Below are 27,348 nucleotides of genomic sequence, written 5' to 3' on the forward strand. Positions count from 1 at the left end.
CCAGGGGACTGTGAGGTCACTGCCTGCCTGGGGATCCCATTTTTCAAGTGTTGGTGCGACAGGGAGGGGCCATGAAGAGGTTCCATGGTCTCTAATGTGAGGAGAGGATCAGGGGGATATTTGCATGGGATTCCATGTATCTCTAGTGATGGGGACTAGGGGAGTCTTTATATAGGTCATTCTTATCCAGTTTGGGGGTAGAACAAGAAGAGTCACTTTCTGGGTCTCCCCTTGCCTATACTGTTGGTAGAGACGGGGGGGGGGCGGTCAGTGGACTGGGGATCCCCACTGCCTAGTATTGAGCAGCTGAAGGAGTCACTGCTGGGGCTGCTGTCACTTCTAGAATTAAAGCTACCGAAGGGGGTACTTGGAGTTCCTCTCGTTCCTAGTTTTGAGGGGACTGGGGGGGGGGCTTGCTTGCTCAGACCCCGTCATTTGTGTTTGGGTAATGACAGTTGATATCTGAGGTCCCGTTGTCTCTAGTCCTGGGATGGAACTGGTGGTCCTCAGCTAGGGCGTCTGTCGTCTTGCCTGGGATGTCGACCGTGAGCAGCACTTGCTGGGGTTCCCATAATGTCTGGTCTTGTGGGGGCGGACTGGGAGCTCTCTTGCAGCGGCTTACATCATCTCTAGCTTTGGGCAATCAGTTCAATGTGTTTTAAAAGTATTTTATTTTGAAAAAGTTTAGGCTTACATAAAAGTTGTGAAACTATACAGGGTTGTTTTATACAGTCAACATACATTTATATTTACTTACATTTTGTCTCCTGCTGATCTTGATTCTTGGAGTTATTTGTCTTCACGTGAACCGATTTCCCTTCACCTGAAGACTCTCTTTAGTTTTTCTTGAGGTGCAGTTCTGCCGTTATTTCAGCTTTTGCTTTTTTAACACCCCCCCCCCCCCCCGTTGGAACACGTCTTCCATTTTCTGCATTTTCAAAGAATATTTTTCTTAGGTCATTGAGTTTTACATTCGTGGTTAATACCCTACCACCCCCCCCCCCATTCAACCCTTTGGATGTTGGATGTTATTTTTTTGCTTCCATAGTTTCTTTTGAAAAATCGTCAGTCTTACTGTTGCTCCTTTGAAGGCAACATGTCCTTTCTTCAGTTGGTTTGAAGATTTGCAGCTTGTCTTTCTTTTTCTACAATTTTTCCACGTTTTCTCCGTTTTTAAAAAACATTATTCATAGTTGTTTTGAAGTCCTTGTCTGCTAACTCCAATATCTGGTCTCTGGGCCTGCTCCTATGGATTTCTATATTCTTCTTCTTTTTTTAATGTTTATTTTTGAGAGAGAGAGAGACAGAGACAGAGTGAGAGTAGGGGAGGGGCAGAAAGAGAGAGGGAGACACAGAATCCAGGCTCGGAGCTGTCAGCACAGAGCCAAATGCAGGGCTCGAACTCACAAACTGTGAGATCATGACCTGAGCTGAAGTCAGACGTTTAACCGACTGAGCCACCCAGGTGCCCCTAGATTTCTATATTCTTAATTGACAACATCTTCCTGCAGACTTTGCGTGTCTATTGCTCTTGTTTGCTGGATCTTGTGAACAATATACTTGGTAGAGGTTCTTAATTATGGTACCTTCCTCTAAAGATTAGGTTTCGTTATGGCAGGCAGTTATGGTACTAATGGGCCACCTTGAGCCTCTGAAGTCTAGATTTTAGCCTCTAAAAGCACAGATGTATTTCAGTTTTGCACTGACTTCTAAGATGCAGTCCTTACTTGTAGTGCATGGTACTTACTGTCAGGGTGTGACATTTGTAGGGGCATAAGTAAAAACCTTTCTTTTTTTCCCTCTTTTTCTTTTTCTCTTTCCTTCCCTCCCTCCCTGTTTCTTTTCCTTTCTTCCTCCCTCTTTTCTCTTTTCCTTTCCTTTCCCTTCCCTTCCTCTCCCCTCATCTTCCCTTTCCTTCTCCTGTCTCTTTCTCTCTTTTCTTCTCTCATCATTCCACTCCAGATGGGTCCAAAAACCAACCTCCGACTACTGGCATGTATGATCTCTGAATTTTCTGCACAATCTTCAGCTTTCTCTAGCTACTCTCTTCTAAGCCTCCTACAGTCTTTCTCTGTACATGAACAGCTTAGGTGTTATTTAAAGACCTGAGGGGAATTTTTAGGCAGATTTTTGGGGCTTCTTCTTTGTCAACCTTTATGTTCCATGAAAAGAAATTCAGACATTTTAGGATCAGGTTCTATATTCCCTGTGACAGCCCCCTATTTCTCCAAAGAGCGCTTTTTTTTTGTTGTTTTGTTTTTTTTTTAAGAATATTACTCTAGAAACCAAGATCTCAGTGGGTGATAGATATTCTCATTGCTACTAGGCCTCCTGAGCTGATAGGCCTTGAAAATACATGTAAGTGTACTATCCTATGCACATGCGTGTGCGCGCACACAAACACCTATCCATCCACCTATCAAAAAGCATGAATTCATACTGATACCTCCAATTCCAATCCACTCCAACGCCACTGTGTTTATTCTAGCCTTCTCTCTTTCCTTGTTTGCAACCTATCTCTTTGAGAGTAAGAAACTGGCTTTCATAATTTACCACATATTTACTTGTTCAACTCTAGTACACACATAAAGTAGTTTCACAATCGCTAATCCACACCATTGTAAGAAACCCATTTTCAACCAGAGGGTTTCCAGACAGTTCTTTTCATAGTCAGCCTTACATCTCTTGTCAAAATATACAGTTTTCCAGAGTAAATTTGGTTTTCTTCCTTGTGATTATGTTATTCATTTGTATAGTTAGGCTCCTGTATTATAGTTTATTCTATTTTGCATTCCCTCTGCTACCTGGTGGATTTTTTTAACCGACAGTAATAGTCACTCTTTATGCTGTCTAGTTCTATGGGTTTTGGCAAGCGTCTAGAGCTGTGTCCATCAACACAGCCACGAGAGAACAATTCCATCACTCCCAAATTCCTTTCAGTCGCCCCTTTGTGGTCATTCCCCCCTCTCTCTTACTCCTTGTCCCTGAAAACCACTGATTTGTTGTCCTTCCCTACAGTTTTGCCTTTTACTAAATGTCATACAATGTAATCATACAAGAAATGGCTTTTCATGTCTGGCTTCTTTCACTTAGCAAAATAAATCAAGTTGAGGCAGGAGTTGCATACAGTTCAATGTACGTATCTTGAGTGTATCATTCAATACATTTTGACAATTGCATATACTTATGTAACCTACACTCCAATTGAGATATAGAACATTCTCCTCCATGAAGTTCCTTCCTGTCACATCTCAGTGTGTTTATTTTTTTTTTTTTATTTTTTTTTTTAATTTTTTTTTTCAACGTTTTTTATTTATTTTTGGGACAGAGAGAGACAGAGCATGAACGGGGGAGGGGCAGAGAGAGAGGGAGACACAGAATCGGAAACAGGCTCCAGGCTCCGAGCCATCAGCCCAGAGCCCGACGCGGGGCTCGAACTCACAGACCGCGAGATCGTGACCTGGCTGAAGTCGGACGCTTAACTGACTGCGCCACCCAGGCGCCCCACATCTCAGTGTGTTTAGATACAACCACCATTCTGATTTTTTTTTTCCTATCACAGATTTTTTTTTTTTTTTTTTTTTTTTGCTATTCTTGGAATTTAGAGTCTCGTATAATATTTACTCTTTTTTTGTGTGTGGCTTATTTTGCTCAGTACATTCCTATGATGTTTCAATTAGGTTATAATAAAAGGTAAAATAATGTTTCCTATATATATACACTAGAAGCCCCATAAATGCTTTACATATGTTAACTAATTGAATACTTAATACAAGTCTACAAAGTAGGCCTTCTATCATTTCTATTTGACAGATGAAGAAATAAAACTTTGGGACAAGAAGTTTGTCACTTGTTTGAGGTAACCATCTCTAAAGGAGAGAACCAAGATTGGGCAGGACAAGAGACTGAACTCTGATAAGGTCAAAACGGAGATGACAGTTGATCTCACGGGGAGTTCCAGGGCTGAGGTGGCCTTTCAGGGTATCACAAATCGAGGCAAAGGAATCTGGGCATTTGCACTCCCCGTAGGAACCAGTCATTGGAAGTGGGCTACCCCGGGGCGGGGGCGGACTTAGCCTTAGGTGTGGTACTTTCCTTTGGCCCAAGAGAATTCCTGAGAGCATGGCGGCACAAGCCATTAGAACACTTCCAGCAGCTGGGGGCATGAGTGCCTTAAAGAGTCCTGAAAGAAGGATCTGAGAACTATTCCACCGTCTCCATTATGGCGCAACACTCAGGCCACTCAGAGGCACTTGCTTCTTGGAAGTGAACACACACGGGATTCTGGTTAGTCCTCTTGCTTGGAGAAACTTACAGGAGGAAGATCGGTGAACAAATTACAGATCGCTCTCGACAGCAGCTTTTCGCGGTGCTGCAACGGATACTTAATGGCCACACTTCTACCATCCCATCCTCGATTCCCTTCACCCGTGACTACGACCTCTGCTGGACTTGGAGGGCTGGTCTGGATCCTCAGCCCTGAGGAGTCTGAACATCTGGCCAACAGGCCCTTCTCAGGATACAACTGCTACATTTATTTATCAAAAACAAACAAAAACCTGGGGTAAGAGACATGCCAAAGGATTGCCTGAGTGCCAAATGTCCTCTGCCCTTACTGTGTAACAGAAGCCCCGCGTCAGCTGGCATAGGGTTACCTATGCAGTCATAAAGCTCCATGAGACCCTTACTTTGCTGGTAAAAAGCCCTCTGGTCACTCGGGCTTTTAGGCTAATTATTTTTGTGATTTCCTCCCAAGAGTCCCCTGACCTACCTTATATGAAGAACACGTGTGAAGGCAACTGTTCTAGACTATGGGTGGGAGCATCAGTGCTTTGACAATACCCAGATGGTACAGCGGCTGCTACAATTCAGGTATGTGAACTTTCTACGCAGGTGACTGACAAAAGTAGATTCTGAGAAGCAAACGGGGCGAAAAGTTCTGGATAGCTTCCATTTGCCCCAGGGGACCCACTTTCTCTACCTTTGAGTCTAGTAACATTAATCAATATGAACTACATCAGTGGGATTCCTTGCCTTGTGGCCTTTGGTTGGGTTTGGTCAATGGGGACCCTAGGCATGAAATCAGAAGGATGAAAGAAGGGGACGTCTAGCTCTGGCTATTTCTTGCAGAACGTGGAGCTGGATGCTACCCCCTCCCCCCAGCTCCTGGAATGCAGTTCTTTCCTCTCTTGTCTGTGGATTTCAGTAATTGTCCCCTTCTCTTATCCTTTCAGGGGTAGGGATGTTAATAGAACCCTGGCCTTACCCGCTACTGGGTACCAACGACTTCTTGTGGTTTTCCTCCATCCTGTCCACAACTCTGTGAGTAGCCTCTTTATGAAAACTCCCTTGAAGTGTCCTAGTCTGTGTCAGTTGCTTCCTGCTGGGACTCTGACTGGCATGCCAGCTCAAAGTATAAGAAAAAGTCCTAATGGGACAATAAAATCCAACAAGATCAAGATCCACATCTCTGACCACATCATCCTCTATCACACCCTCACTACACCCCCAGCTCGTTCTACGCTCATCTCGTTGGCTGCTCTGCGGCGGGACTTTGCATGCCAAGCCTGCTCTTGCCACACACTTTGACTCACTGTCCCAACTCGTTAAGGTCTCTGCTCAAGTGTCTCTTGGCTAAGAGGCCTTCCCTTCCTATTTTATATACAATGGTAAGATCCCAATCCCCCCTTAACTATTTTATCATGTTTTTCTGATCAACACTTAAAATAGCAACTCTTATTGATTTTTCTATAATCTGTCTTCCCCCATTAGAATGTAAGTGCTTCAATAGCAAAACATACATTTCATGCATTGCTATAAACACCAGTGTCTCAAACAGGGCCTGGCATATAGAATATACTCAGTAGATAGACTAGTGGTTAAGAGCACAGATGGGGTTCAAACCTGGGCTCTACTATTTACTAGCCAGTGAGTTCAGGCAAGTTACCAGTATATCATGTTAGTTTTCTCATCTGTAAAATGGGAATAATAATAGTACATACTTCTTAAGCTTATACTGAGTACTCAATAAGTTCGTATTTTCCTAAGGCATTCAGAAAAGTGCCTCAGCTGTAGGAAGGGCTACATAAATGTTTAGTCATTTATTAATGTACTGAAATACTTCATTATAAAAAAAATGACCCCTACATAAAAAGGAACAATTCACAAGGAAAAAAAAACTAATCCTGAATGTATTTAGTTATACATCCAAATATATAAAGAAAAAAATGACAGAAATGACAAAAAAAAACCCCAAAAACCGTTAATCCATATCCTTAGAAGAGGACTTTAATAGACATCTACCACTAAATAAGTTTGAGGACAAAAACCTGAATGTACATACTATATCTGAAAACACAATTAACTTGAGTTAATGGGCACATAGTCTACATCGAAAACTTAGAGAATATACATAATTTTCAAAGAAATATGGAACACTTATCAAATGGGACCAACTAATAGGTTTCCTAGTTAGATATTGCATTCGGCTGGACATGAACAGAACACCACCTCAAAAACAAACCCCCCGAGAAAAAGACTTTGGCTTCAACCAGTTAGAGGTTACTTTTAATCATGTAAGGAGTAGTCTGGGCATAAGCAGTCCAGAGCTGAGACCTCCAATCAGAGGTCCGGGGGGAGCCCATGTCACTGTCATTTTGTGCTACACTATGGTGTCTGGCATCATGATCAAAATAGAGCGCTTCCGACTCTTGGCCTTGAGTCGACTTTCAAGAGAAAGCACGGGTAAGATGAACAGGATACAGGTGGGGAACGAGCCGGATGGTGTTCTCCCCAGTGACTTCTACCTACTCCTCCTCATGGTCAGCAGAGCCAGGCAATACCTCTCTGGGCCTCAGAGAAGCCTTATAAGTTGTGCATTTTTAATCCTGCTCATTGACAACTTGAATGACAACGAAAACATTTTTTACATAAATGAGTGGGGGACGATGGGCATTGGGAAAGAAGCTAAACAAAATGCCATACTAGAGGAGAAAGATAAAAAACAATCAGCATCGTAAAGTCCGCTTACCTGACAAAAATGCCATTAAACTAGAAAAAGTATATAGTAAATACGGTCTAATTTCCACTAATGATAAACTAATTCACTCAGGAGATATTCAGAAATGTCTTTTTGGATATGCTATGTACTGATGTTTTTAAAGAGTAAATTAGAGTTAACATGTTACATACAAAACTATGGAACATAATTTAAGGTTTATTTTAGGTATGGCTATAGACGTGTTTATACTAAAACAAAAAGACTGAAAATTAATGAACTAGTGGCCCGATCTTAGGATGAGATAAAGGTAAACCCACACTCAAATTGATAATTTCCATTCCCAGTTTAACTTATTTTGTGGCCCCTCAGTAAAGAGCTGAGGCATCACTTTTCTAGGGTTTCCCTACAATGTGAGTTCTCACAAACCAACAAAGAATCACTGAAAGATTTTTTCCAAATTGATACACTCACAACTTTTGCCTCCAAAGAAAACTTCCTATTTTTCCTAACGTAAGAGGTATCATCAAAGGCATTCCCTCAGTCTTTATATTCACAAGTGTCTTTGCAGTGAATTCTCAGTTTCCTAAGGAATGTGGAAAAATGACTTTCCAGTACTGATGACAGTCGAAGGGAATTTCTCTCCAGAATAAACCCTCGTGCCTCTTAAAAACTAAGAGAACATTCGAGGCTTTCCCACAGTAATTGTATTCGGAATCTCTCCCCATCTTTCGCTCAGTAACGCAAACGCTTGTGCTCAAGGATTTCCCACATTCCTTTTAGGATTCCTCTGTAGTGATTTCTCACATGTGCTCTATGGGATGAGTGTCGCTGAAGGCTTTTGCATTCTGAGGATAGTCATGAGGTTTTTCCCCTAGTGTGAACTGTTATGTGACTCCCTAGAGATATCACTGAAGGCTTTCCTGTAGCTACTGCGCTCCTCAGGTTTCTCTCCACACATAATCTTTTGTGCACATTAGGGTGACTTTGAGCTGAAAGCTTACCACAAAGATTGCACTCATGAGGTTTCTCTCCAGAGGGAATTGACATAAGTTACCGAGGGCTACTTCATATACAATAGATTGACAGAATGAGAGTCTGCTAAAGGCTTTTCTTCATTGATTTCATGGAAACTCCTCAGATGGTTCCTTATGATCTGTCTCCTTATATATATATATACCCTGTGTTGTTTCTTCCCACTCTGTAAGCAATACAGTACAGAAGAAATGATAGTATGTCCTCCTGAGGATGGGTCAAAAAAGACAATGTGGCTTCTGCATTAGCTCTCCTGTAGATCAAATGCTTTGGGAGGAACCTGATGCTACATCATGAAGATACTTGGCCCTCTGGAGAGTGAAGTAATGAAGATTCTCTGCCAACAACTGGCATTAACTTGCTAGACATGTGAGTGAGCCATTCTGGAAGCAGATTCTGTATCAGTAAAGACTCCGATGATTGTGGCTCCAGCAGACATCTTGATTTCACCTCATGACAGATTCTGCGCCAGGACTACACAGCTAGGACGCTTCCAGATTCCCGACCTACAGAAATTATAATAAATGTATGAGGTTTGAAGCCACTGTTTTGGAGGGAAATTTTTTAGGCAGCAGCAGATAACTCACCCATCTAGTGAGTTACCGTCAGTTGTCTGAGGGTTAAGAGATCAATGAACGCTTTCCTAATTACTGTACTCATATCCACCTATTATGAATTCTCTTGTGCACAGAAAGGTAAGAGTTAGTGGTGAAAGATTTCCCACAATGATTACATTCGTAGGGTTTCTCTCCAGTGTGAGTCCTCACGTGTTTCTTAACAGCGGAGAGATTATTGAATGCTTTCCCACAGTTACTGCATTCATAGGGTTTCTCCCCAGTGTGAATTCTCTTGTGCACAGTAAGAGAAAAGCTACTGCTGAAGGATTTTCCACACTGATCACACTCATAGGGTTTTTCTCCAGTATGAGTTCTCATGTGCTGGGTCAGATAGGAGCTCTTCCTGAAGGCTTTCCCACAGTCGTGGCACTCATAAGGTTTCTCCCCTGTATGAATACTATTATGCCCGGTGAGGGAGGACCTCGTGCTGAAGGCCTTGCCACACTGATTACATTCATGGTGATTCTCTCTCGTATGAATTCTCTTGTGGCTTTTGAGGTTACAACTGGTGCGGAAGACGTGGAAACACTGATTACATTCGTAGGGTTTTTCTCCAGTGTGAATTCTCACGTGCAGCCTCAGGGATGAGGGATCATTGAAGGCTTTGCCACAGTCCGTGCATTCATAGGGCTTCTCCCCATTGTGTATCCTCTTGTGAATGGTCAGGTAGGATCTACTGCTGAAGGACTTGCCACACTGATTACAGTCATAGGGTTTTTCTCCAGTATGAATTCTCTTGTGCTGAGTGAGGTTAGATTTTGTGCTGAAGACTTTAAAGCACTGATTACATTCATTGACTTTCACTCCGAGATGATTTCTTTCCTGTTAAGAGATGAATGATAACTATCATTTATAGTATTTTTAATATTTAATGAATTTTATGTCATAGGAATTCTCTTTTTCAGGAATTCTGTTACATTATTACAATTGACGTTTTGGCTATTTTCAGTGCTTGTATGTGGCTTCTGCCAAGTTTGAGCTGTTAGAAGTTAAAAAAGAAGGATGCTTTGCCACAGATCCTTATCATATTCACAGAGCATCTTCTGATAAACTTAAGACCACTTTATATTTCAACGATCAATATCGTAGTCACGTTTAAGGAAATATTTACAAGTGGAAACTCCCAGTGAAGAAACAAGTTTGGAGCTAACTTATGGTTTTCTCCAAATTCACAACTTTTCACAGTATCTCTCCAGAGACAAAATTTCCTCATCTGTAAATGATACTATGACTGTTTACTTTGTGACTTTTCTAACTTACTTTCCTACTGTAAAAAACCAGAAATCAGCCAGGTTAGTCTTACCGCTTTAATACCATTGGAATGTTCTTTTCTAAAAACGTGCTTCTTAGGAGTTAACCATTTGGCTTTAAGTACAGTCTCCAAACCTGAAACAAATGGAAAAGAAATTTAAGTTGATGGAGGAAAGGAATAGTAAAGTACATACATGAGTAAAGGCAGACTCTGAGGGATCAGGGTTTTTGAGGAAGTTTGCCATGAAAGGGATGTGAGTATGAAAACTATAGGTATTAAAGGATTCTAGAAGGATTAAGACTGATCAGAGATTTACAAAAGAAGGGATTATCAGGAATGCAAAGTAGGAAGGAATTGGATAAAGTGCTCCTATGAGGTTTAAACTTAAAAAGGAAAAGAAATGTATTAGCATTGTCCGATGACAGACAGCAGCTACACTTGTGGTGAGCACAGTATAACTTATAAACTTATCAAATCACTACGTTGTGCACCTGAAACTGATGTAACACTATATGTTAAGTACACTTCAAAGGAAAAGAGATACGTCTTTTTTCCCCCCTCTGAGTCCAAGGTAACGCATGAGATGTTGAACAGAAAGGTAAAAAGAAGGAACATACACGAAGAAGCTCATACCAAATGTTCTTGACCATCTCTGCCAGAAAAAAGGACATGTTACAAACGTTCCTGACTGACGTTTCCTGAATGTACTATTCCCATGCCCCAAATCACTGGCCAGACCTATTCCTTAAGAAGACTCCTATCCGCCTGTCCACCTGGTGCTCACCTGGACAGGTGCCGGGAAGAATTCCTCGCTCCTGTGTCATCACTTTGTCTTCTTGCTCCAGCTGGGAGGTCAGACTGGGTTTATCAACATGACACCCTATTTGTGGAGAAAAGACACATGATGTAGGGGGACTGTGCAGGTGACAAGCAACTCCATGAAACTGGAGCCAACAATTCTGAAGATGAGCCACTATGACGTCTGCAACAGTGGAGTAACCACGCATAAATTCTAATGGGTATAGTAACTCTCCAGAAACAAAAATTCAAGCATCCTCAATGTCCAGGTGACAGGATATAAACAGTCCCAAAGTCCATGTCCAAGTTTACATAACATACTTCAAAAGCTCTAAAGCTTTTAACCACAGAGAATATAAAGTCAGGGTAAGGAACAGCTATTCAGTTCACAGGGAAGGCATCAGACAGAAAGCTCCAGGAGGGTGGGGACCACGTCTGTCTCATTCATCACTCTATTCCTAAACCCAGCACAGACCCAGGAACATCGAAGTGCCTCAGAAAGACTTGTGAGAAGTGACAAGAGTGAAAATTAAGGGCTGTTAAACCAAAAGTCCATAACTCCACAAAAACAGTGACTAAACTGGGGAACACCATCAGAACCAACTTTATCAGAACTTTGGAAACTTATCAAAAGTTTACAGCAACTGGAAAATGTTTAATCAAGGACAACAACCAGCTGACATTTTAACTGACCCCTGTCTAATCTATTCACTGCTTTGGCTGTGACCTTGCAGATGACAGCCCACATTCCTAGTACTGCAGGGAGCAGGGGGGATCTATTTATTGTCAAAGATCCGTGGTTGTCTGATTTGACTTTTCTGGCTTGCCTTTATCTTTTTTTTAAATTTTTAATTATTTTTTTTTACTTTATAAAACTTTTTCTTACACTTACTTTTTTTTTCAATATATGAAATTTATTGTCAAATTGGTTTCCATATTGCCTTTATTTATCTAATCCCACTCTCCAGGGGCTGAGCTGTCTACCCACGAGGCATGTGCTGAACACATTTAAAGGCAAATATCTCAGCCATCACCACCAGAGGCAAGTGAAATAGTAGAGGAAAACAAAAAACTAACCAAGAAGCCTGGGAGGAAAACTATGGAATAAGATGTTTGGGGGAATTTTTAAAAAATTTCCCTCATATTTCTTTGAATCTAGAAAGCCAGGGTCGGGCACATGGTCAGAAAAGACCTGAAATTGCATTAAGTCCTCAATTCTGGCTGACCTTCAGGTTCTGCACAAGCAGAAAGTAAAGATTATGGAGAGTTGCCAATTGCCTGCTGATTTTGAAGGTAGGCCCTGGACACCCACACAGAACACATCTGCAGAGACTACAGGTGTTTTACTTTTTGTTCCAGGCCCCCAAGAAAACCTCTGACCAACCACTAGCTAACCACGAAACTAACAGTCTTCAGGGACCACACGTGACAAATACAGATTACAAAATTAGTATACAGGTATCACTAAACATACATTCAACAGCAACGATAACAAATTCTGGTGGTGGAGAGAAACTGGATTCCAGAATTGCTGTATAATAATGTTCCAAATGCCCAGTTTTAACACTAAAAGTATGAGGCAGGCAAAGAAACAAATGTATGGCCCACTGCAAGAAAAAAAAATGAGTAGAAACTTCTCCGAAGGAAGCCCAAACATCAGACTCACTAGTCAAAGAATTTAAATTTTTTATTTAGTTTTTGAGAGCGAGAGTGTAAGCAGAAAGAGCCGAACTGGGCTCCGCACTGACAGGCTGACTACAATGAGCCCGATGTGGGGCTCAAACTCGTGAACCAAGAGATCATGACCTGAACTGAAGTCAGACGCTCAACCAACTGGGCCACCCAGGCGCCCCTCAAAGGATTTAAGTCAACTCTTTTAAGTATGCTCAAAGACCTAAAGGAAACCGTGACAATTCTGATGAACTAGAACCCATGTGAAAGAGACAGAAATGACAAAGAGAAACTACACAGAAATTTTGGAGTTGAAAAAGTACAATAACTGAAATGAAAAGTTCACAAGGAGAGTTCAACAGCAGATGTGAGCAGGCAGAAGAATCAATAACCATGAAGACAGGATGATTTACATTACCTCCCTGGAAGAACAGAAAGAAAAAAGAAGGAAAAAAAATAAGAACAGAGCCCAAGAGACCTGTGGGATCCCATCAAACATACCAATATACACATCATGGGAATTCCTTAAGTGGAGAAGAGAATGAGGTAGAAAGAATATTTGAAGAAATACGGGCAAAAATTTCCCCAAATTTGACAAAGACACAAATGTACACAGCCAAGAAGCTTAAGAAACCCCAAGTATAAGGTTACACTGAGAGGCACAGAGCTCACGAGCACATCTGCCCTACAAGAAATGCTAATGGGAGACTTTCAGGCTGAAATGAAAGGATAATGGATATTAATGCAAATCCACATAAAGAAATAACCTGATAATTGAAAATACACAGGCCAATAGTAATTGGCTATTTTTGGTTTATAATGCTTATCTTTTTGGTTTGAAACTCTTTCTCTTATATGATTTAAAAGATAAATGCCTACACCAGTAATTGTAAATCTATGTTAATGGGCACACAAGGTATAAAGGTGTAATTTGTGGCAAAACAAAAGAAAGCAGGTGTGTGTGTGCGCAGGTACATAAGAGCAAAAATTTTATATACTATCAAAACAAAGTTGGTATTAAATCAAAATAGGCTGCTATGAATTAAAATGTTAATTGCCGGACTTACGCTGTATTACAAGCTGTCATCATCAAGAAAGTATGGCACTGGCATAAGAACAGACACTCAGATAAATGGAACAGAATAGAGAACCCAGAAATGGACCCACAAACGTATGGCCAACTAATCCTTGACAAAGCAGGAAAGAATATCCAATGGAATAAAGACAGTCGCTTCAGCAAGTGGTGCTGGGAAAACTAGACAGCGACAGGCAGAAAAATGAAACTGGACCACTTTCTTACACCATACACAAAAATAAACTCAAAATGGATGAAAGACCTAAATGGAAGACAGGAAGGCATCAAAATCTGAGGAGAAAGCAGGCAAAAGCCTCTTTGATCTTGGCCACAGCAACTTCTTACTCAACACGTCTCCAGAGGCAAGGGAAACAAAAGCAAAAATGAACTACTGGGACCTAATCAAAATGAAAAGCTCCTGCACAGCGAAGGAAACAATCGGCAAAACTAAAAGGCAACCGACAGAATGGGAGAAGACAGCTGCAAATGACATATCCGATAAAGAGTTAGTATCCAAAATCTATAAACAACTTCTCAAACTCAACACCCAAAAAACAAATAATCCAGTGAAGAAATGGGCAAAAGACCTGAAGAGACACTTTTCCAAAGAAGACATCCAGATGGCCAACCGACACCTGAAAAAATGCTCAACATGACTCATCATCAGGGAAATAGAAATCAAAACCACAATGAGATACCACCTCACACCTGTCAGAATGGCTAACATTAACAACTTAGGCAACAACAGATGTTGGCAAGGATGTGGAGAAAGAGGATCTCTTCTGCACTGCTGGTGGGAATGCAAATTGGTGCAGCCACTCTGGAAAACAGTCTGGAGGTTCCCCCCAAAATTAAAAATAGAACTACCCTATGACCCAGCAATTGCACTACTAGGTATCTATCCAAGGGATACAGGTGTGCTATTTCGAAGGGACACATGCACCCCCATCTTTATAGCAGCACTATCAACAATAGCCAAAGCATGGAAAGAGCCCAAATGTCCATTGATGGATGAATGGATAAAGATGTGGTGTATATGTGTATGTATATATCACATTATATAACACTAACACACACACACACACACACACACACACACACACACACACACACATATATATAAAATGGAATATTACTCGGCAATCAAAAAATGAAATCTTGCCATTTGCAACTACGTGGATGGAATTAGAGGGTAGTATGCTAAGCGAAATTAGAGAAAGACAAATATCATATGACTTCACACATATGAGGACTTTAAGACACAGAACAGATGAACATAAGGGAAGGGAAGCAAAAATAATATAAAAACAGGAAAGGGGACAAACCATAAGAGACTCTTAGATATCGAGAACAAACTGAGGGTTACTGGAGGGGTTGTGGGAGGGGGATGGGCTAAATGGGTAAGTGGCATTAAGGAATCTACTCCTGAAATCATTGTTGCACTATATGCTAACTTGGATCTAAATTAAAAAATTAAATAAAAATTAAAAAAAAAATAAAATGTTAACTGTAATCCCCAGGACAACCATTAAAACAAATAAATAAAAAGAAATGACAGGGAATCAAAATGGTCCATGAGAAAACATTTAACACACACACACACACACACACACACACACAACGAAAGAATTGAGGAACAAAAATGATAGAAAACATGTAGAAAATAACAAAATGGCATAAGTAGGTCTTTCTTTATCAATAATAACCTTAAATGTTAATAGATTAATCTGTCCAACTAAAAGGCAGATTTGGGCAGAACAGATAAAGAATATCCAATTATATGCTCTCCGTAAGAGACTCAACTTACATCTAAACACACTAAGAGGGAGGTAGGGAGGGGTCAACATGGCAGAGAAGTAGGGGGATCCTTACTTCCCGCCTCTCTCAAAGAAGTGCTGAAGCCAAAGGACTCTGAACCCCAAGAGTCTGGGAGGAAAAGAGACTGAATCTACCAGGAAGAAAATGGGACAACGTGAGAAAGGATAGGTGGGTGACTGTGAACTGGGGGAGATAGAACAGGGTGGGTAGGCACAGAGGGGAGGGGTCCCCTTCTGCGGAGAGACAAAGCGAAGAGAATGGCTAGGGAACTGTAGGACTGTATCTGCACAGGAAAATGACCTCGTACTGAGACTCAGAGGGATCCCATCTCTGACGGCAGGACCTTCTTCGGACTGGGGCCGGCTCCCTGTTCACGCACCTGGGGAGGAGGGGAGCCAGCCCTGGGTTCGGTGGTGGGTCAGGGGCGCAGGCTGCAGTGGGAGAAAGCGGCCACTTCTCCAGAGTGCGGTGGGACAGAACAAAGCCTGCCTGTGTCCACCACCCCCGGGGCTCAGTGGCGAGGTCACCGACGCAGTCTGCAGTAGGAGATGGAAGTCCTCCTTGAAGTGCGGTGGCACAGACAAAGCCAGCCGGGACCACCTATTGGGCTGCACTGAGAGGCACTTCCCCAGTGCCAGAGCGCATGGGAACGGGACTGTGAATCTTAGCCAAGCGCAGGGTCAGGGGAGTTGGTAGAGCGAGAAGGACCGTCCCGTCTGCACCCGCGACACAGTGAGGAAGACTCAAACTGAGTCCACCGGTCGGGGTCTGTGGAGAAGAGACTGGGGGAATCACCATTGCCGCCCCCCAGCACCAAGGTGGGCCCACAGTGGAGGTGGGTCCAGATGACGCCAAGCCACGCCCCTTTGCACTGGGTAACTGCGTATCCACCGAGGGGCACAGACCCTGTGGACAGCTACTCCCCACAAGTGATGCAGCGTTGCCTGGATTAACTCTAGGTCAATTCTGGAGAGAGAGATATATTCTCCCTCCCACTTCTGCTCCTTATCTCTTTCCTTCCCTAGGCTGGTTACTCTGGTTATTGGTCTGTTCTAAACAGACATATTTAATCCATTGTCTTGATACATGTTCTACACCTCCTTCTTCTCCTTCTTTACACTCCTTTCTCTCTCTCTGGAATAATCGAGCTGTATAGTTTCTCTGTCTGGGTAACTTTATCTTTGTTTCATTTTCCCCGCCTCCTTCTTTATTTTCCTTTCTCTATGGATTAAGCCTTTTAGTCTCTCTGCCTAGTCAATGTTTATTTTTTCTTTCTCCTCCGCTCCTGTCGTTTCTCTTCGTATCTGCTCTTCCGTCAGCACCGCCTCCACCCTGTTCTTTACTTGTAGTCGGTGTTTTGGGTTTTTTCTTTTGGTTTATTTCTGTGTTTACATGTTTTTGTCTCCTGTTTTCCTTTCCAGGGCGATTCCAAGGAACAAATCAAAGCACACCTGGTGGAGGGTCCAAAACATCACTACGAGTAGAGAAATAAAATAACCAAAGTCACAACAACAGAGAGCAAGTAACACTCTCCAAAAAACACCTCCTGAAGGGCCAGGCCCTGGACAGTGTATGACCCCCCACCACCCTCCCTTTAATATAGCGGTGCTTGCAGGTACAAAGCACACAGCAAGCTTTTAAAACTCATCAGGGACAGAAAACTAGCCAAAATGATGAAACGGAAGAATTCTCCACAAAAGAAATTCCAGGAAGGAGTGACAGCTAACAAATTGATCAAAACCAACTTAAGCAATATAACTGAGCAAGAGTTGAGAATAGTCATAAAACTAATTGCTAGGCTTGAACAAAGCATAGAGGACAGCAGAGAATCTATTGCTAGAGAGATCAAGGGACTAAGAAATAGTCATGAGGAACAAAAAATGTTGTAAGTGAGGTGCAAAATAAAATGAAGACAGCCAAAGCACAGATTGAAGAGGCAGAGGGGAGAATAGGTGAATTAGAAGATAAAATTATGGAAAAAGAGGAAGCTGAGAAAAAGATAAAAAAATCCATGAGTATGAGGGGAGAGTTAGGGAATTAAGTGATGCAATCAAATGGAACAATATCCATATCATAGGAATTCCAGAAGAAGAAGAGAGAGAAAGGAGCTGAAGGAGTACTTGAACAAATCATAGCTGAGAACTTCCCTGACCTGGAGAAGGAAAAAGGCATTAAAACCCAAGAGGCACAGGGAACTCCCTTCAGACGTAACTTGAATTGATCATCTGCACGACATACCATAGTGAGACTGGCAAAACACAAGGATAAAGAGAGAATTCTGAAAGCAGCTAGGGATAAACGGGTCCTAACATACAAAGGTAGACACATTAGGGTAGTGGCAGACCTCTCTACTGAAACTTGGCAGGCCAGAAAGGAACGGCAGGACATCTTCAATGTGATGAACAGAAAAAATATGCAGCCAAGAATCCTTTACCCAGCAAGCCTGTCATTCAGAATAGGAGAGATACAGGTTTTCCCAAGCAAACAAAAACTGAAGGACTTCATCACCACTAAACCAGCCCTACAAGAGATCCTCACGGGGACTCTGTGAGTGAAATGTTGCAAGGACCACAAAGTACCAGAGACACCACTACAAGCATGAAGCCTACAGACATCACAATGACTCTAAACACATATCTTTCTAGAATAACACTCAATATAAATGGACTAAATACGCCAACCAAAAGTCATAGGGTATCACAATGGATAAAAAACAAGACCCATCTATTTGCGGTCTACAAGAGACTTATGTTAGACCTGAGGACACCTTCAGATTGAAAGTAAGGGGATGGAGAACTATCTATCATGCTACGGGAAGTCAAAAGAAAGCTGGAGTAGACATACTTAGACAAACTAGACTTTAAATTAAAGGCTGTAACAAGAGATGAAGAAGGGCATTATATAATAATTACAGGGTCTATCCATCAGAAAGAGCTAACAATTATACATGTTTATACGCCAAATACAGGAGCCCCCAAATATATAAAACAATCACAAACATAAGGAACCTTATTGATAAGAATGTGGTAATTGCAGGGGACTTTAATATTCCACTTACAACAATGGATAGATCAGCTAGACACAGTATCAATAAAGAAACAAGGGCCCTGAATGAAACATTGGATCATATGGACTTGACAGATATATTTAGAACTCTGCATCCCAAAGCAACGGAATACACTTTCCTCTTGAGTGCACATGGAACAATCTCCAAGATAGATCACATACTAGGTTACAGACAGTCCTTAATAAGTATAAAAAATTGAGATCATACCATGCATGATGCATACCATACTTTCAGATAACAATGCTATGAAACTTGAAATCAACCACAGGAAAAAGTCTGAAAAACCTCCAAAGGCATAGAGGTTAAAGAACATCCTACTAAATAATGAATGGGTCACCCAGGCAGTTAGAGAAGAAATAAAAAAAAATATATGGAAACAAATGAAAATGAAAATACAACAATCCAAATGCTTTGGGATGCAGCAAAGGCAGTCCTGAGAGGAAAATACATTGCAATCCAGGCCTATCTCAAGAAACAAGAAAAATCCCAAATACAAAATCTAACAACACACCTAAAGGAACCAGAAGCAGACCAGCAAAGACACCCCAAACCCAGCAGAGGAAGAGAAATAATAAAGAGCAGAGCAGAAATAAACAATATAGAATCCAAAAAAGCAGTAGAGCAGATCAATGAAACCAAGAGTTGGTTTTTCGAAAAAATAAACAAAATTGATAAACCTTAAGCCAGGCTTCTCAAAAAGAAAAGAGAGAGGACCCAAATAGATAAAATCACAAATGAAAATGGAATGATTACAACCAATCCCTGAGAAATACAAGCAATTATCAGGGAATACTATGAAAAATTATATGCCAACAAACTGGACAACCTGGAAGAAATGGACAAATTCCTAAACACCCACACACTTCCAAAACTCAATCAGGAGGAAACAGAAAGCTTGAACAGACCCATAACCAGCGAAGAAATTGAATCAGTTATCAAAAATCTCCCAACAAATAAGAGTCCAGGACCAGATGGCTTCCCTGGGGAGTTCTACCAGACGTTTAAAGCAGAGATAATACCTATCCTTCTCCAGCTGTTCCAAGAAATAGAAAGGGAAGAAAAGCTTCCAGACTCATTCTATGAAGCCAGCATTACTTTGATTTCAAACCAGACAGAGACCCAGCAAAAAACAAGAAAGAACTATAGGCCAATATCCCTGATGAATATGGATGCAAAACTTCTCAACAAGATACTAGCAAATCGAATTCAACAGCATATAAAAAGAATTATTCACCACAATCAAGTGGGATTCATTCCTGGGATGCAGGGCTGGTTCAACATTAGCAAATCAAGCAACGTGATACATCACATTAATAAAAGAAAAGAACCATATGATCCTGTCAATCGATGCAGAAAAAGCATTTGACAAAATTCAGCATACTTTCTTAATAAAAACCCTTGAGAAAGTCAGGATAGAAGGAACATACTTAAATATCATAAAAGCCATTTATGAAAGGCCCACAGCTAATATCAGCCTCAATGGGGAAAAACTAAGAGCCTTCCCCCTGAGATCAGGAACACGACAGGGATGTCCACTTTCACCGCTGTTGTTTAACATAGTGTTGGAAGTTCTAGCATCAGCAATCAGACAACAAAAGGAAATCAAAGGCATCAAAAGTGGCAAAGATGAAGTCAAGTTTTCACTTTTTGCAGGTGACATGATATTATACATGGAAAACCTGACAGATTCCATCAAAAGTCTGCTAGAACTGATACATGAATTCAGCAAAGTTGCATGGTACAAAATTAATGTACAGCAATCGGTTTCATTTTTATACACCAATGAGGAAGCAACAGAAAGACAAAGAAACTGATCCCATTCACAATTGTACCAAGGACCGTAAAATATCTAGGAATAAACCTAACCAAAGATGTAAAAGATCTGTGTGCTGAAAACTACAGAATGCTTATGAAGGAAATTGAAGAAGATACAAAGAAATGGAAAAACATTCCATGCTCATAGATTGGAAGAATATTGTTAAAATGTCAATACTACCCAAAGCAATCTACACATTCAATGCAATTCCAATCAAAATTGCACCAGCTATCTTCTCAAAGCTAAAACAATCAATCCTAAAACCTGTATGGAACTACAAAAGCCCCTGAGAAGCCAAAGTAATAAGTAATAAGTAATAAGTAATTTGCTTCTGCACCGCAAAGGAAACAATCAACAAAACTAAAAGGCAAGCAACGGAATGGGAAAAGATATTTGCAAATGACATATCAGACAAAGGGCTAGTATCCAAAATCTATAAAGAACTCACCAAACTCCACACCCAAAAAACAAATAATCCAGTGAAGAAATGAGAAGACATGAATAGACATTTCTAAAGAAGACTATCCAGATGGCCAATAGGCACATGAAAAAATGCTCGACGTCACTCCTCATCAGGAAAATACAAATCAAAACCACACTCAGATATCACCTCACACCCATCAGAGTGGCTAAAATGAATAAATCAGGAGACTACAGATGCTGGAGAGGATGTGGAGAAACGGGAACCCTCTTGCACTGCTGGTGGGAATGCAAACTGGTGCAGCTGCTCTGGAAAACAGTGTGAAGGTTCCTCAAAAAATTAAAAATAGAACTACCCTATGACCCAGCAATAGCACTGCTAGGAATTGACCCAAGGGATACAGGAGGGCTGATGCAGAGGGGCACATGTACCACATGTTTATAGCAGCACTTTCAACAACAGCCAAATTATGGAAAGAGCCTAAATGTCCATCAACTGACAAATGGATAAAGAAGATGTGGTTTATACATACAATGGAATACTACTTGGCAACGATAAAGAATGAAATCTGGCCATTTGCAGCAACATGGATGGAACTGGAGGATATTATGTTAAGTGAAATAAGTCAGGCAGATAAAGACAGATACCGTATGTTTTCACTCATATGTGGATCCTCAGAAAGTTAACAGAAGACCATGGGGGAGGGGAAGGGAGAAAAAAGTTAGAGAGGGAGGGAGGAAAACCATAAGAGACTCTTAAAAACTGAGAATAAACTGAGGGTTGATGGGGGGTGGGAGGGAGGGGAAAGTGGGTGATGGGCATTGAGGAGGGCACCTGTTGGGATGAGCACTGGGTGTGGTATGGAAACCAATTTGACAATAAATTATATTTAATATACAAAAAAAAGGTAAGCAAAAACAAACAAACAAACAAACATACTAAGAGGTTGAAAGTCAATAGATGGAAAAATAGATTCCATGTAAACAGCAGCCAAAAGAGAGTGTAGCTATGTTAATTTCAGGCAAAATAGACTTTAAGACAAAATCTGCTACAAGACACAAAGAATGATCTTATTTAGTGATTAAAAGGTCAAATTATCTAGAAGATGTAACAATTACAGACCAATTACAACAGAATTGTAAATTTTTTTAAATATAGTTTATTGTCAAGTTGGCTAACATACAGTATGTAAGTGTGCTCTTGGTTTTGGGGGTAGATTCCCGTGGTTCATAGCTTCCATACAACCAAAGCAATCGACAGATTCAGTGCAATTGTTACCAAAATTCCAACAGCTTTTATTTGCAAAATGGACAAACTGATCCTTTTTTAAAAAAAATTTTTTTTTTAACGTTTATTTATTTTTAAGACAGAGAGAGACAGAGCATGAACAGGGGAGGGTCAGAGAGAGAGGGAGACACAGAATCTGAAACAGGCCCCAGGCTCTGAGCTGTCAGCATAGAGCCCGACGCAGGGCTCGAACTCACAGAGTGTGAGATCATGACCCAAGCTGAAGTCGGACGCTCAACCGACTGAGCCACCCAGGCGCTCCTGGACAAACTGATCCTTAAACTCACATGGATTTGCAAGGGATGCTGAACAGACAAAACAGTCTTGAGAAAGAACGAATTAGGAATTCTCACACCTCCTGACATCAAAGCTTACTTCAAAGCAATAGTAAAGAACACACTACAGTACTTGCACAAGGAGAGATGCAGAGATCAATGGACGAGAACTGAGTGAGTGTAAACTCGTAAAGTCTGTGGTCACACAACTTACGACAAGGCAGCAAAACAATTCACTGGGGGAAAGAATAGTCTTCTACAGCAATGCTGGGCAACTGGGTAAACAGAGATAAAAGAATGAAGCCACATAAAAAATTATCTCCAAAAGGACCAAAGACCTAATTGAAGAGAACTAGAAAATTCCTGGAAGAAAACACAGGGGTAAATGTTCATAGCCTTGGTGGATTTGGCAAGAATTTTTGAGGTATGATAGTAAAGGACAAGCAAAAAAAGAAAAAAAAAGGAGATAAATTGGACTTCATAAAAGTTAAAACTCTCTCTGACTTAGTTCACTTAGCATAATACTCTCTAGCTCCATCCACTTCGTTACAAGTGGCAAGATTTCATTCTTTATGGCTGAGTAATATTCCATTGTGTGTGTGTCTACATACACACACACACACCACGTCTTTTTCATCCATTCATCTGTCCATGGACATTTGGGCTGTTTCCATAATTCGGGAATTGTAGATAGTGCTGCTATAAACATTGGGGTGTGTGTGCTCCTTCGAAATCAGTATTTTTTTTTATCCTCTGGGTAAATGCTTAGTAGAGCAATTGCTGGATTATGGGGTAGTTCTATTTTTAAGGAACCTCCGAACTGTTTTCCAGGGGGGCTGCGCCACTTTGCCTTCCCACCATCAGCGCACAAGGGTCCCCTTTCTCCACATCCTCCCCAACACCTGTTGTTTCTTGTGTCGTTGGTTTCAGCCATTCTGACAGGTGTGAGGTAGTGTCTCATCATGGTTCTGACTTGTATTTCCCTGATGGTGAGTGACGTTGAGCATCTTTTCGTGGGTCTGTTGGCCATCTGGATGTCTTCTTTGGAAAAATGTGATTTTACTCACACGTGGAATTTAAGAAACAAAACAAATGAGCAAAAGGAAAAAAAGAGAGAAGGAGAGAAAGAGGGGAAAACCAAGAAACAGACTCTTAACCACAGAGAACAAACTTATGGTTACCAGAAGGGTGGTGAGCGCGTGTGTTGTGGGTCGGGGGGCGGTTTGGATGGGGATTAAGAGGCACACTTGTTGTGATGAGTACCGGGTGTGGTATGAAAGTGTTGAATCAATACACTGTACACCTGAAACTAATATTACACTGTATGTTAACTAACTGGAATTCAAACACAAACTTAAAAAAAATTAAAACTGTTGTGTGTCAAAGGACACTATCAAGAAAATGAAAATACGCCACCAACTGGGAGAAATTATTTCTGAATCATATTCTGGACAAGGGACCAGTATTCACGACATATAATGAATGTGTATAATCCAAGACAAAGACAAGCAACCGAATTCCAAACCGGGCCAAGGACTTGAACAGACGTTCTCCACAGAAGATCCAGAAAAGCCGACACATGAAAAAGTGCTCAATGTCATCAGTCATGAGGGAAACGCAAATCAGGGCGACAACGAAAAGAAATACTGCCTCATAACCGTGAAGACGGCTACCATCAGAGGCACAAATGTTGGGGCAGATGTGGGGAAATCGGAACCCTCCCACCCTGGCGCAGCTCCTGGGGAAGACAGTTCAGCAGTTCCTCAAAAAGCTAAACCTACTGATATATGACCCAGCATTCCGCTCTGACACATACCCAAGAAAGCCGAAAGCGCGTGTTTGCACAAACCGTGCACCAATATTCTCAGCAGCAAGGTTTGTAACAGCCAGTAAATGGAAACCACCCAAATGTGTATCAACCCATGAGTGAATTTTAAAGACGTGGCCAATCCACAAAATGGTGCAACACTGCTAGACCTTCGAACATTAATTCCGCTGCCTGAAAGGAGCCGGATCAAAGAGATCACAATGCCGCTGGCAGGAAATGTTCTGAGCAGGCAAACCCAGAGAAATGGAAGGCAAATGGGTGGTTGGCAGCAGGGGGCTGTGGGGAAGGTAACGGGTCCTGGCCACTTCCCGGGGAGGGCGTGAGGGGTGATGACAATGTTCTGACATTAGATAGCGTTGATGGTTGCACAACAATACTACTATGTCAAAAGTTACTGAATTGTACACTTAGAAACCGCTAAAACAGGGGCTCCTGGGTGGCTCAGTCGGTTAAGCATCTGACTTCGGCTCAGGTCATGATCTCACGGTTTGTGAGTTCGAGCCCTGCGTCGGGCTCTGTGCTGACGGCTCGGAGCCTGGAGCCTGCTTCAGATTCTGTGTCTCCCTTTCTCTCTGCCCCTCCCCTGCTTGTGTTCTGTCTCTCAATCTCTGTAAAATAAATAAACACTTAAAAATTAAAAAAAAAAATAGCTAAAACAGGGGCGCCTGGGCAGCTCAGTAGGTTGAGTGTCCTTGGCTCAGGTCACGATCTCACAGTTCTGTGAGTTCCAGCCCCGCATCGGGCTCTGTGCTGACAGCTCAGAACCTGGGGCCTGACACAGAGCCTGATTCTGTGTGTGTGTCTCTCTCTGCCCCTCCCCCACTCACACTCTGTCTCTCTCTCTCTCTCTCTCAAAAATAAACAAACATTAAAGGAGTTTTTAATAATTAAAACAGTGACTTTTATGTTATGTGAATGTCACCTCAATTTAAAATAAAAAAAAAGGACAATAATGTGGGGAATATTGTGGGAAATAAGCTTAGGAATTCCCTGGGCTTGCACCGATGGGTTAACAAGGCAGAAAGAATTAGAAAGCCATAGGATGTTCACACCCAAGTTTGGGTAAACAAGATTAGGTAAATAGGTATAGAGAGGGCGGGGCAAAGGCTCCAGGATAGACCAAAGGTGTATGAGGTAAACAAGATTATATGTTCAGGGCGGAAGCGCCCCCCAAGGTAGTACTGTAGCAGAAAGCTGCTTTCACTGGAAGGAAGGGTAAAAACAGGAAAACAGGACTTTAGACCAGTGCTGGGCCAAGTTGCCCAGAGCGGAGCTAATTAGCAAAAGAAAGGTGCCTTGGTGACCCTGAGGTAGCATGCTCTGTCTTGTCCCCCTCGGCAAGTTTAGGTAAACAGAGGTGGGGCCTCACATCTGCTGTAAACAACCTTCAGCCAGGTGCCAGGACTTTGTTTTGTATCAACCCAAACCCCTAACCCCGCATATCTTCAAGACCCCGTTTCCCTCACGCCCATGAGTTAATGTTCACAGATTCACGGTCTCCTTGTGCACGTCCATTGCCACGTTTGTAAGCCTTCTGATCCTAATAAAAATGGAGCAAGGACCCTTAATCGGGGCTCTTGGCTTCTCCTGGACATGAGCCATCTCTCTCGCATTTTTAATCCTGTGTCCCGCTCTCTTGCTGGACGAGAAAGAACTCTAGACCCAGAGTCTACGACAAATAAAGTCTCGTTACGGGACTAAGTAAACGCAGGGATGAGGTCAGGCTTACCGAGCGAGGCCAGGTTCCTGCAGTTCTCCTGCATCACGTCTCTGTACAGTGTTCTCTGAGAAGGGTCCAGCAGGGCCCACTCCTCCTGGGTGAACTCCACGGCCACATCCTCGAAGGTCACCGAGTGCTGAACCGTCACAAACATCACGGCTTAGGCAAGGACCATCCCCACCAAGTGGCCAGGAAAAGGGCAGAGGACGATGGGACCGGGGGCCGGGAACCCAAAGCGCAAGATGTGTGGGCGGGGTTCTGAGCTCTGCTCTCAACCGCTTCTGGGCTCAGCCTGCGGTGCTCCTCCCTGTCTGCTTATGCCCGCTCCCACGGTGAACGTGCCCCTAACACAGAGGTGATTCTCTTATTCCAGTGAGACTGTGGAGTCCTGCAAGCTGATCTCCCTCCATCTGCAGGGCTGAGTATAGGCCGGGGACATGGCGGAGATCAGAGAAACACCTGGTAAATGGGTGAGCGATTCCCCCACAGCTGTCACCAAGTACTTGAGTTTAGGACACAGTCAGGTCTTCCTCAGTCTCCCCTAAAAACCTCTCTGCAGAACGTGATGGAGACGGTGACCCTGGAGGAACCTCGGCAACGTAGAAAACGTTGACCAACACGACATTGCCTGGGGGGCCCCTGACCCTCCATCAGATGCCCGGAGACCCGGGGCCCTCTGGACACCTGGTTTGGCCAAGAGGCTCCGGGTCACTGGAGGAGAACAAATTCAGCTTCCGGTCAAAGGAACAATGACTTGGAAAAAAGGGTAGTGACTCACCGGTAACCAGCCGGTCAGGAAGCCCTTAGCCAACCCTTCCTCCTCCGTGCGTCCGTTCCGAGGAGAGGCTGAGTACAGGGAAGGCTGAGCTGGAGAAGAAGAAAGGAGTCAGGAGAGCCCAGGACGGCTCTGTATGCCAGCACTCGCCAGTCTGGGGGCTTCCCCACCCACCTGCACGTGACCACACCCCGACACGCACACGCACGGCCACACCCATGACCACCCCACACAGTGTGGGTGGACATACACACACACACACACACACACACACACACACACACACACACACACAGCTTTCACAGGACACGTGTCAGAGTGGCCCAGTCTCACCCAGGACCCAGGGCCAGGAAATAGGGCCAAGGGTCTTACTGACCTGGAGGAAGAGATTATTAGTCCCATTTCACAGATGAAGAAACTGAAGTTCAAGGGACACCACTGTTATTTTTCCAAGTTTATAGAAAGAATCAGAGATACGGTTCAGAGGCTCTCCCATACTCACCACACAGGTGACATCTCCACAGACACTCGAACCACCAAAATCCCAAATCCCAAGAACCACATCGGGGACCGGTGACCCCCGGGCATCTGGCTCCGCTCCGGCCTCACCGCTCGGCCCCTCCTTTCCCGCTCCGTGGTGCAGGGGCCTTTACCGCCTGGACTCTGAGGGCCCCCCGACTTACCACAAGTGGGGGGCAGAACCACGGCCGCCATCCTGTGTGACTCAGACAGGAATTTCCCCGGACAACGGGCAGCGGAAGAACCCGGACGCTCCTCTGGTTGGCACAGCGTGCTCAGGCCGGGCCCTGGTGGAAACGGGACAACAGGAAGCCTTCACAGCCTCTCTCCCACCGCGGGCTTCCGCGGACCAACCCATCTTAGCCTGCCCGTTGTGC

The 27,348-nt window shown here is 42.8% G+C and overlaps 1 protein-coding gene and 1 long non-coding RNA gene across 7 annotated transcripts in view; one reads left to right on the top strand and one right to left on the bottom strand.

Moving 5' to 3' along the window:
* Positions 1 to 27,348, bottom strand: part of ZNF557 (zinc finger protein 557) — a 106,473-nt gene that overhangs the window by 72,038 nt on the left and 7,087 nt on the right. The window contains exons 2-8 of one of the 5 annotated variants that reach the window (XR_007460174.1): positions 27,136 to 27,258; positions 26,456 to 26,544; positions 25,687 to 25,813; positions 10,686 to 10,781; positions 9,953 to 10,035; positions 8,620 to 9,471; positions 6,555 to 8,538 (exon numbers count right to left, since the gene is read on the bottom strand). The exons of 1 other annotated variant lie outside the window; for it this stretch is intronic. Coding sequence is in view for 3 of the 4 variants with exons in the window: in XM_049642433.1 (XP_049498390.1) it covers positions 8,689 to 9,471; positions 9,953 to 10,035; positions 10,686 to 10,781; positions 25,687 to 25,813; positions 26,456 to 26,544; positions 27,136 to 27,166 (1,209 nt within the window). In the remaining variant the exon portion in view is untranslated. Of the gene's footprint in view, positions 1 to 6,554; positions 9,472 to 9,952; positions 10,036 to 10,685; positions 10,782 to 25,686; positions 25,814 to 26,455; positions 26,545 to 27,135; positions 27,259 to 27,348 lie in introns of those variants that run through there. 3 more of the 5 variants (XM_049642433.1, XM_049642436.1, XM_049642435.1) reach the window with 3 other exon arrangements.
* Positions 457 to 17,366, top strand: LOC125930609 (uncharacterized). Of its 2 annotated transcripts, XR_007460181.1 has the most exons (5): positions 457 to 545; positions 3,814 to 4,564; positions 4,757 to 4,872; positions 5,235 to 5,322; positions 16,685 to 17,366. It is a non-coding gene; the product is annotated as an uncharacterized LOC125930609 (long non-coding RNA). The 2 variants fall into 2 exon arrangements; XR_007460180.1 differs by having other exon boundaries at positions 3,814 to 4,872.

Source organism: Panthera uncia, chromosome A2 (genome assembly GCF_023721935.1).
Source record: "Panthera uncia isolate 11264 chromosome A2, Puncia_PCG_1.0, whole genome shotgun sequence".
Lineage (NCBI taxonomy): Eukaryota > Metazoa > Chordata > Mammalia > Carnivora > Felidae > Panthera > Panthera uncia.